Here is a 12,075-nt window from a genome sequence, read left to right as displayed (position 1 = left end):
AGAAGGTGGATCATGAAGCCTCTCTGCCATCCAAGAACAGAAGCTGAGCAGCGGTACAATAGGAGCCACAACTCCACAAGGGCTGTGGTGGAGAGAGCCATTGGTCTTCTCAAAATGCACTTCCGATGCCCGGACTGCTCAGGGGGCGCACTCCAGTACCCTCCAGATCGTGTCTCGGTGATAGTGGTTGCATGCTGCGCTCTCCACAATCTTGCGCTGTAAAGGGGGGACGCTGGGACGATGAAGACATAAACACATTGGCTGCGGATGCACACGATGAATCCAGCAGTGAGTCTGAGGATGAGCACGCACAGGGAAATGCTGAGGGGGTAGACGCTGACCCGGGCATACTCCAGGGAGGCAGGGACACCCGGGAGTCTTTAATCCAATGAACCTTCTGCTAGCACACCACATATGGACCTCCAGGACAAGCCTGGGCTGTAGGCTCCATATTCGAGATGTAAGTGCAAAATCTGCCTGGTTAGGAACATTAACTAAGGTCCTTGTTTAAAAAGCTGAATGTCCCACAGAGCACACATTACATTATTGGTGACTTTCCACCTGCAGAACAAAAGAGGCAACCTCAGCCATGGTGACATGTCTGAATTTATTTTTGTAACCAAAGAAACTCAAAGAAACAAAATGAAAAAGGTGTTAAAAATCAGACCAACTCATGAAAACCTCATTGCAGGCCAACTTAAAAGCACCAATGAAAAACCCATGGTGTGCCTAAGGTGCCTTATGTTTATGTTTCCGGGTGCTATGTCTTGGTGCTGCCCCATCGCTCGGAGTGGCATCTGAGACAGCCTCCTGACTCTGCTGTCCTGTTGGCCTCGATAACCTTAGCGGGTTGTCCTCTGGCCCATCGAGTGCCCTGAGAGGAGCCTGCAGAGACGATGGGCAGCTGCTGCGCCGACGTGAGGTCGCTTCGGACCTACCTGCTCACCACGGATGGATGGGCACCGAGCTGGGAATCTTGGTGCCCAGACCATCTCCCACACTGGCACTGACCAGCTGAGGTCAATGCCGATGTGAGGGCTTGCTGGTCCGAGTGCATCCCCAGGAAGCCCTGATGGGTCTCCTGGAGGAGCCTCTCCATGAGAGTTGCCACTCTCTCCATGGAGTATGCATGGCACTCAGACATGAGGCTCATTGCTTCAGTGATAGTCCATGTAGGCTCCTCCGCAACGGAGACCAAGCCAAGCATAGCCTCATGTATCTCCCCTAGATGCTCCTGCACACCTGGCCGTATTTCTTGCGCTTGCTGCATCGCGGACAACCCCAGAGGCACATCATCAGGCACCGAATGAGCATGTGCCTGGTCCCCTGCAGTCCTCCGACTGCTGGTGCCATGGGCACTCTCTGTCTCTGCCAGCTCCTCCAGCGACTGTGAAGTGCCCTCAGTACTGTGCCCCGGGACACTAGCTGATGTTCTAATTCCCACCGAGATGCTAGTATCTGCGTTGGTGCCTGCCTGGCAGAGATGGTGTGACGCTGGTGAGACTTCAGGGCCCTCAGGTGTGAGAGGGGGCCTCTGCTGCTCCTCCTCCCCGCCCTGCTCCACTAATGCTGAAAGGAAGAACAAGGACATTGGATCAGTTAACATGGAGACAATGTCAAAGTGCATCCCTATCCCCTGGATCATTATGCGCTCATCCTTCCATAAGCAATGGTCAAGCCATGTTGCAAACTTCAATCACTGAACATTCAGTACTGCTATGGCTGTTGGGAGAACAATGCTGATCCCACAGCTGGGCACACATACCTGCCCGTGGCACCCCAGCCTCACCGACACGAGTGGACCTGGGCTCATGGCGCCTCTCCTGATCCAGGCCCTCCTGCTCAAAGTGGCTGAGAATTGCTAACTGTGCTGGGCCGCTGCCAGTCCTCACCCGCTCGGTGGCATTATGTACATTCTTCTCCTGAAAAGGAGAGACAAGCATTGATTAGTGCTAATTGTACCTGGACCCTCTTCGTGGACGGCCCACCCCAACCAGAGTGGGACACTGCAGGACTCCAGTGCCTCCTCACCCCGCTGCTGCTGAACACTCACACAAAGATGCTAGACCTGTCCCCACCCCCTCACCCCCTTGGCCAAATGCTGCCTACGTCACATTAGGCACTACACGGTCTCACCTTCCATTGCAAGGAGGTGCTAGCACGTGGAGTGCAGAGGACAGCAGATCGATTGGTGCCAACGCCACCTTGAAGCTCCCCTCCCAGCATATCATCACCCTGACTTCGACATGTCCTGGAGTTCCAGCACTGCGTCTAGGTGCAGCTCCTCCAGGTTGCCCCCAAAACAGTAATGTGGGTCTCAGTGTGCCACATGCTGCGGGTGCAGAACCCATATCTTCACCACCCTCTCAGAGTGACCTCGACATGGACAATATCTGCTGGCCAACCCAGCGAAGGACACATGCCGTCAATGGTCCAATGCAGTCACTACACTCAGACTTGGTGGGGTGAGTGGCGGGGGGGGGGTCACCAGGGGGGAAAGCCTACCTGCTGGGCTAAGTGACCAATGCCAACATGGTACACACCCTTCCTCAGCACAACAGGTTGTTGAAGCGCTTGCGACACTGGATCCTGGTGCGCCACACCATGTTGCGGGAGCTCACCACCTCCGCCACCTCCTCCTAGGCATGTTTCGTCATGCGGGGGGCCCTCATCCTCCTGTCCTGGGGGACCAGCACCTCCCGCTGTGCTGCCACCTCCTCGAGGAGGGCAGCAAGGCAATCATCGGAAAAACGAGGGGTACAGCGCCCCCATGCCCTACCCTCCTGCCTGGCCTGCTCAGCAGCAGTGCTCTGGGGAGCCCTTCCACTGGCCATAATTCTCAGCCTTGGAAAGGCTGCAGCAGCTTTTTAAAACAAGCCGCCGGGTCGCCATTGGACCCCCCGGTCATTACAGTCCCGCCGCCGCCCGCCCACTCCCGCTGTCCTCGGGAGCTGCGATTCACACCGGGCGGGCCTTAATTGGCCCGCCCGCGTAAAATTCCGGTGCGGACCCAATCTTGGACGGCAATCGGGTCCGCGTCCGCTCCTGCTCCGCCCCCCACCGCCAGCCAGAAAATTCAACCCCTGAATGCTGTTCAGCTGCTAAAAGCGCACTGATTCTTCTAAAAAGACAACAGGGACTTCATAAGCCATACCCATCAACAGGAAAGATGAACCATTCTTTAGAACCCCAACCTCCAAGAGATCACCCAGTGATGCAAGGGATTCTTGCTCATCACTTTCTGGGAGGGTCATTTCAGATCTAGCAGGTCTTCATGGGAATGGGCACCATCTGCTGCAGTTGCACCATCTGCTGTATCCTCCACCTCTGGCCTTACTCCATGAAGAACTGAGAGATTCATAACTTCAATCTCTGTCAGGGGTATAGTGGATGATGTCTCTGTGAAAGTAAGGGATTTACTGCTGAATGTACAAACTTTCTCAACTACTGAAAGCTGAATGTCCACTGGGTCTTGATAAAAAGTTGAAGACTGTTGTGTGAAACACAGTGAGTCATTCAAATTATGAGCATCATCTGGTTTTACTAAGATTCCTAGAAGTATGCCAACATCACCACTCAATAGCAATGTATGTTGATTGTGAAGAACATGGAGAGAATCAACGATGTGTCGGTCCCTGTAGTTGACAGCATCAGTAATCCTGCCTTTGATTGGCAGGTCTATGCTGCCTGGATCTTGTAAGTTGATGTCTGATGGATAAAAGGTCATCGGCTGAAGCCAGTCAAAATCATTTATTAATATGTTAACAACTACTCCGGTTTCAATTTTAAAAGAAGTATCGAAGGTTTGAATTTGGGCTGTAATCTGCAGGTAGTCTGGATTAAGACTATCTACTTCCTGTAGGAACTCTGTGGGGTCGTCATTTACTGGACTTTCTTTTTCTGGGAAGGAATATGTTTTGTACATACCTGCTGGTCTTGAACTTCAATTATAATTGCTGGATTTGCAGAAACACTTGTAATGACCAGTTTTGCCACACTGAAAGCATTCCACATCACCTGCTGGGCAGTCCTGGCGTCTATGCTTGTTTTTCGTACCACCATGTTTATGAGCCCTTTTACATGGCTTGGCCAGCTTTCTTGTGGGAGAGGTTGCTGCCTGTGGACCTATCCAGTCAACAGAATCATGTAAAGCCATGATTGGGCAAATTATAGCCCAAATTGGAGCTCAGAGTTAGGGCTGCATTGGACGCTGAACCATCTGCTCAATAACGGGGTTCCATGATGGATTAAAAAAGGTATCAAAGGCTTTAATGATAGAGTCAAAATCTGTTGTGGCCTCCTGCACTTCTGCCTTAAGAGAACATCATCTGCTACTGGACCCACTGCATAAAGAAAGAATCTAACTTGAAGCTTTTGCTCTTTTTTGTGAAGGCACGATGCTGCTCAGTGCCAGAGAAGATGGTGTTTCCATAACTCCCACTGCTGGCCTCTCTGCAGGTCCTTGAGGCAGCCAAACAGGAGAGGCAAGGTCAGGGACTTCATACCGGGTCATTCTTCTCTCCAGTATGCTTCCTTCTACTGCTGAAATTTCTTGAGCTACTTTCAAAGGTTTCTTCACTCTGTGGTTCCTTCGATAACACTAATGTGGTGGAATTTTATGACGGCAGGATTTTACGGTCCAGTTGAAGTCAGTGGCCTTTTGAATGGCTTGCCGCATTTTACAGCCCCACCCCCGCCACGATGTGTCCATAAAATTCCGCCTTGTGTCTTTTACATTGATGTCTCCATCGCTGCCGCCATGTTCTGAGATTGGGTCCTTCTGTCTTCGATTCCAGGCCTAGGACTTGGTTCTTAGACAGGCTGTAGGCATTCTCTGATATCTGCTTATTGATAGGACTACTAAACAAGTTACAGAGTAGGCATGTGGCTCTTAGGCATGATTCCAACCTCTCTCTCTCTTGAGTCTAACACATGACTGACGAGTGTCAATGGCACATCATCATGTACACCATACATTAGCATATCCCATCTGTTAACCCGTTATACTATAATTTTCATCTACCAGTGGAATTAAAATTATGCCTAAAGTATCAGACCTCCTTGAAGTGGAGGACAATAGTCCTAGAATGTTTTTCAAGTAGGTTAAAAGATCTTTCATAACCTATATCGCTGTGAAGGTACTTCCCCACTGAATAAAATAATTAGACTATGGAAAATATTTTAGAATATAACCCAGTTACATATCCTATTGGTAATGACGTCAAGCGTGGATTATGACATGACTAGATAATCACAAAATATTTTCTTTTCTCCACAGTCCCTCATCACAGATTTGGGTGATTTTGCACAAAATATTAAGCAATCATAAATCAGTCATTCCACTGGATGTTGTTATCAGCAGTAATGAAGTGACAATGCCTAACAATGGACTGAGACATGCAACATTATCAATGCCATGTTGTTAGATACTGAAGTATCCTGTCACAACTGTTAGAATGTTATATTGTGTTATTGGAGCTCAAGTAGAACCACATATTCTTCCATTCAGGGATTCACGTGCTCATTTCTCAACATAAAAAATGTTGCACCCAACACTCTGATCCAGAATTTGGGCCTTTGCCATCACAGTCTCCCCTTTTTCAATGCCCCCTACCACAATTACACTTCTACCCCATTAAATACAGTAACAGCCCAAATGAGGGGTCTCACTTCCTGCCACCTGAAGACTCCGAGTACTCCACAGCCATTTCACGCTTGAATGAGCATTAAGCGGCTGCATGCGGGACTTCCACCCAAACCTTGGGAGGAAGTTCTGCCTTAGACAGCTGCTGGCCAAGAGCTGCCATGAATAGAAGAAGGAATGCAAGAGGACACTGGAGTCCAAGTCCAGGCACTGGAGGCCCAGGTAAGTTCAAGGGTTTCCAGGGCAGGGAGGGTAGAGAAGACCTGGGAGGCCGTGAAGGGGGCGATCGGGGTTGCTGGGGAGAGGCCTGGGGTGGAGGGAGGTCTGGAGGCAACCGGCCCTTAACAGGGAGGGGGCATCCAATTTCAGAAGGGGGCTTCTGATGGAGATGCAACCCCTCACCCCCAGCCCGCTTTTGATTTTCATCCTTCCCCATGCAAATTCAATCCTCCTGCCAGCCTAAAAATGGAGGCTGGGCAGGAAACAGCCCTTAAGCTGCCAATAATTGGCCACTTAAGGGCCTCAACTAGGACAAGGGTGGGTTTCCTGTCCGAGGCCTTTCCTGCTCGAGTGTAAAATCACTGGGTGGTCATGGTGGGCGGGAACCTGGAGGGAATCCCATTGGTGTGCCTCCCCACCCCCCCTAAAAGCCCACCGGTGGGGGAGCGTAAAATTCTGGCCTATATCTTACAAAATGCAGTGAACATGATTGAAAAACACATCTGTACCTAGAAATGAGCAAACACATTTACACTTCAAAATGAAACAGAAATCACCCTCTCTCACATAAACAACCACATTGGAAGACAATTTTGCAAATATCCTGCATTAACAAGATTAAACTAAAATAGCTAATGTGATAATAACTATCCTTAACTATAACAAAAAAAAACCCAACTATACACAAAATTATTGTAAGTATCCCCAACTATATCGGACATTATTAGCGAATATGCTCAGGTATATAAGAAAGCATGATAGTGAATATCACCCACAGGAAAATAAGTAAATATCCCTAATTATAAATATAAATATTAATTATGAATTTTCCTAACTGTCCCAAAAGTTAGTGACTATCTCTAAATACCTTAGAAAGTATAAATGCTAAAGGGTATATATAGGGAGCAAGTAAGAATATAGGGAGAAAGTAACTCTTGTGTAGAAAAATCCCAGCACAGACTTGTTGGATCAAATGGCTTTTTCTATGCCTTGCTCTACCATTCTATTATTCAATAATGAGTTACTGATCTCTCAATTAGAAGTGTTTGATAATAATATTGAGTAAGAAAATATATCTAATACCTGAGATGTACAGCATTAGATTCAAGACATAAAAGTACAATAGGTTTTGACTACATTGTCCTTTTACTTTTGAAAGTTTATTTTGAAATTAATACATTGAAAAGTACTCTTTCGAAAAATGTAGTTTATCATGCTATTATGTAGTTTAATTTTCAGATTATAAAATGCAAAATGTTACAAAAAATTAGTTTACAATCAGTAACTGTGCTGACAAAGATGTTCCATTAAATCAGCTTGTAGAGTGTGACCTACAAAGTAATCCATGCAGCTATAAGTGTGACAGGATTAGTTTGGTTGGTAATTTCCTATTAATACTTAAGTCTTCATGAAACAACTATCAAAACAGTATAACCTTGTGTATTATGCAAATGTGAAATATCAATAACTTGCTTTGTCTTTTTACAATTGCTGACTAGCCTGCTGTGTATTTCCAGCAGATTTTGTTCCACAACTAATTACTATAAAGTAATTACTGTAACCACTAACTAAATGGTTTAACTTTTCAGGACTGCTAACATTTTACATATACCATTATCTTTCTTTTGGAACAAAAAATGTTACAGACCAATACTAAAAATGCAAATTGCTCTCACTGAGATTCATCGATTAATGCTTTGTTAAAATATCTCTCCTTGCCAACTACTAAAATACATTTTCAGTTCTATTTAAATAAGCACAGTGATGACATTGTTGGGGTAAATTTCTGCAATATTTATTGCAAGTAATATGGTATCTACTACCAGTATCGAACTTCTGAAATATAACATGATAATGGGAGAATAAAACATCCAATCAATCATAGATCCAAAACCTTAAAACTTGAATTCAAGATTGGGCTACAATATTCCCAAATACGTTTCAAGTAACAACTTTTTCCACATTTTAGTAACCTTCCATAGCATCTCTTCTAATTACATTGCAAAACCAAAAGTATTTTTCACACATTGCATCAGTTATACAAAATCTGCAGCTAGAATTAAAGAAATGAGCTCAGCAGCTGCATTATGCCTATGCTTATGTTGGTCTGACAGGCATTAAGTGCAACAAGCTTTTCTAGATAAAGTCAAGTTTCTTTTTTCAACTGGATGGAGCTATGTAAATAAAATATTTTGACCATGTTCTCTTGAAAACATATATTGTGATGCATTATATTGTATATTCCTTTTACATGAGGAGTTGAGTCTAAAATGTAGAGATACAAGAAGCTAAAATATCTAGTTTACAGGTGATGCTGCACTGGTCCAATAGTTGGTCTGTAGGTCCTAATTGTTACTGGTAGAGGACAGGTTTATTATTGTTACATACAGTACCGGGCACACACCCGCACACCGATCTAAAAATTCAGCCCATAGTTCTTTTCTGCTACAAAATGCTGATGGTTTAATTGGATTTTCATCATATATAACTGCTCTTTGCCTAGTCCCAGCAGAAACTTCATCATAGATAATAATTGTATTCGAGGGTTAAGCAGATGAACCTCCATCTGAAGAACTATTTTTATGCTGTACTACCTATTTATTCCTGATAACAAAATTGCACTGTAACAAAAATTTACATTTTTTAAACTTTCCTCTTCAATTTTATTGCTTCTTAAGTGTGAAATAAACACATCTAACTTTGTCCTAGAAGAGTTAACTTAATTAACTTTAATTAGGACCAGTTTATCTCTAATGACATTGTTCATAGATAACTTTCTGTATTTCTTTCCTGCAACTTTCTCTCACAATCCATAAATCAATTTCTCATTGCTTTTGCACTCTCTCTCAATCATTTTCTCACTCATTATTTGTTTTTGCATGTTTTTCCTTGTCATCATTTCTGTATGACCTTGATTACCCTTTCTTTCTATCTTCCTGTTAGCTTCTCCTTTCTTTCTCTTTTTATCCTATCTTCTCTTTACATCTCGTAATTCTTCAGTATGCCTTCCATACACGACTCTTTATTGCTTTACTCAGTTTGGATATTTTGTTTTCTCTTGCTAACTGACATAGTTTGAGGAGAATAAACATTGAAAAATAAATGTACAGTAAATTCCCTTGCCTTTGCTTGGCAACAGAGTTTCTATAAACATTTTAAAATTAATGCAAAGTATATAGAAAAACTACATGGCTTATGTAAATTTCTTTTATCTTCATTCATTTACAGGATGTGGGCATCACTGGCTAGGCCAGCATTTATTGCCTATCCCTAATTGCCCTAGTTCAGAGGGCATTTAAGAGTCAATCATGTTATTGTGGATCTGAATGTAGATCAGACCAGGTAAGGAGAGCAGATTTCCTTCCCTAAAGGAACCAGATAGGTTTTATGACACTTAACAATGGTTTCATGGTCATAAGGTTTTTAATTCCAGATTTTTATTGAATTCAAATTCCACCATCTACTGTAATGGAATTTGAACCCAAATCCACAGGACACTATCCTAGGTCTCTGGATTATCAGTTCAGTGAGAATACCTCTACTCCACCACCTCCCCTAAACACCTTTCATTAAATTAGATCATCATTGAAATTTAAAAAAAAATACTTCTAGTACCTCACGTATATCCATGATATTTATTGTTTTCTTAGTGTGAGCCACATATCCAACGACCCCAGTGTCAAGAGGAAAAACGATTTCACAATCTGGCGGAACAAAACATTCTTCGAAAACAGAATCTTTCTGAACATTGAACAGCCTGGAGGCAAGTTCAGGAATGCCATTCCTGGATCTGTACATGAACAAACTCATGCGATCTGCGTGAATGAGAAAAACAATCCTCCTGAGTGTATTAAACACTGTCTTTTCCATATTAACATCCTGCAGGTCTCGAATCAGCTCAAAAATGATTTCACTTTCCTCAACACAGCTTACTTCCCGGAAAGTACTGAAGTCTATATTTGCTTGTTGAGATCCCAGCAAGTTGGCAACATGTACAGATCGTAGTTTTGAGTCGTAGTATTCCTTGGCAAAGGCGGGATTACTGTCCAGGAACTTCTCCACATCTTCCTTGGTTGAACTCATTTTGGAATATGTATTTCCTTTCCTTATTCACACACAATAGCAAAATAAATTTCTGAAATAAACTAATAATATATGATCATTCCTTCCATTCCAGAGTTTATGGAGTTTCAATGTTTCATGGAAAGTAGGGTTGCTAACACCACTCAGATCCAAGGCTACATGCACCACTTAACAGCTTTCAATTACATTTGTTCAGTGATGCTGAAGGTGAAAGTAGGATTACCTTTTATGATCATGTGACATTGATTAAGCCTAGAACTAATCAAGCTGAGCTTTATTTCAATTTTGGAGATGAACAATTGTATGGATCAAACATTAAGTGTTAATCCCCAATATCTGTTTAATTATACTAAAAAATTGAAAACAATTGTATGTAAACTTGTTAAATCTTGTGCAGTTAAAAACTCATTCTGTTAATAAGCAGTAAGCTCCTGTAGCACAAGAGAACCTTTTATGAAACCCTGTTTAAATTGGAATAAGCTCACGAATCTCCATTCCTACATATTGCATTGTTTATGTAGGGACAGATTTTCAAATTCTGCTTGCACTTTCCTTGAATTAAAACCTGAATCATTATCTACCAAACAAAGATATTTGGATCAGGTTTGGATTGAAAATCCACCTGTCATCCTTTGTTGATTTAAATGCTTATAATGGGATGAAGGCATCTTTATCTGGGGATTACGATTGTAGGTAGGCTTTACAGATACAAGGTTATTCTTGTAATGGCAGTAGTGAAAAGATCTAAACAATTACATACTTACATAATCATTAATTTATAATGTATTTTGAAACAATTCACATTGTTCACATTAATTCGCAACAGGACAATGCAAGTTATTAAAGCTACAGCTTTGAACACCACAGAGTAGATTATCCCATTGGGCATAAATGGTATCACACTTGCCAAAAGCAAAAGGGGTATTATTAAGCTGTACTAGCTATTGGGTGGGCATATTAGAAACTCAGGTATACGCTGCTTGCTTTCCAACTATTTCAAAAGTGATGGTCATAAAATCATGTGTGCTGTACGCCCAAGTTTATGCACTCAACTGTTGAGGGGCCAAGACAGTAGCACAAAGTTCCAGAATAGCCCTGTTGACCTAACCCCCAAGTCTGGAGTCAGCTTTATTTCAATAATGTGGTGAGTTCCATGTTTGGATGCTTACCTACGAATGGTGGGAAAGCACATGAGTTACTGATGCCAATTGTCCAAGCGGCATCATGACTGTGCCAGGGGGCTACCTCCTTTTTGGGCACCCTGTGCCCCACAGCCTCTCATCCTAACTGTAGCCACCACTATGATTTAAATTTCTGCACAGCTTAAAACATCAGAAATGCCAACCAGTGGCAAACCTGTTGAGTAAAGCCAAGTGGGATTGGCTTCACAAGCTGACTAACATGACTGGAAGCTGGATTTAAAGGGGCACTCACTTGTAGCACCAAAAGTCATTAGGACCTGAGTGCTACATTGAATAATAGATTTCCACCACGCTTTTGAGCTTCCAAATCAGCTTCCTGATGTTCACCCTTCCCTTACCCCACCCTTTACTTACCTAAACTGAATGCTCAGGGGTAAAACTTCTGTTTTGGGCATAATTGGGAAGAGCGGAAACTTTGGGCTGAATTTTACATCCCTCAGGGGTGAGACGGCAGATGGAGGGGGCGTCAATTGGACATCATGGCAGTGATGCTTTGCTTGGTTAAAAGCAAAAGCAAAATACTGCGGATGCTGGAAATCTGAAAAACAGAAAATGCTGGAAAAACTCAGCAGGTCCAGCAGCATCGGTGGGTTGCTGTTGCCTTAATGAAGATTAGTTTGGGAATTTGTTAGAAGTTATGGTAGTAGTAATTTGTAGCCATGTGTATATATATTTTAACCTGTGTAAATTAATAAAATATTTAATTTAATTTAAGAGAGCTGATGGTCTGATTCCTGAACTTAGAGTTGCACCTCAAACATAACACTTAAAATTATAGGTTATGACAGTTATTTAAAGTTTCCCTCTGGGATTTTTAAATAACTCCGCTGTACCAACTGCACAGTCATAACAATTGTTCTGCTCTGAATTGAGCTGATCTGAAGAAGGGTCATACGGATTTGAAACGTTAACTCTCCCCACAGATGC

General features: G+C 43.2%; 1 protein-coding gene across 2 annotated transcripts in view; it reads right to left on the bottom strand.

Annotated features, from left to right (window-relative positions):
* Nucleotides 1–12,075, bottom strand: part of pde6a (phosphodiesterase 6A, cGMP-specific, rod, alpha) — a 123,030-nt gene that overhangs the window by 67,676 nt on the left and 43,279 nt on the right. Inside the window, exon 1 of one of the 2 annotated variants that reach the window (XM_078550711.1) lies at nucleotides 9,479–10,080. The exons of the other annotated variant lie outside the window; for it this stretch is intronic. Coding sequence (XP_078406837.1) covers nucleotides 9,479–9,946 — 468 coding nt within the window. The 5' untranslated portion in view covers nucleotides 9,947–10,080. Of the gene's footprint in view, nucleotides 1–9,478; nucleotides 10,081–12,075 lie in introns of those variants that run through there. 2 annotated transcript variants of the gene reach the window in all.

Source organism: Cetorhinus maximus, chromosome 10 (genome assembly GCF_964194155.1).
Source record: "Cetorhinus maximus chromosome 10, sCetMax3.hap1.1, whole genome shotgun sequence".
NCBI classification, from domain to species: domain Eukaryota; kingdom Metazoa; phylum Chordata; class Chondrichthyes; order Lamniformes; family Cetorhinidae; genus Cetorhinus; species Cetorhinus maximus.
Note: the sequence above shows the minus strand (reverse complement) of the source record. Positions and strands in the feature narration are given on the sequence as shown.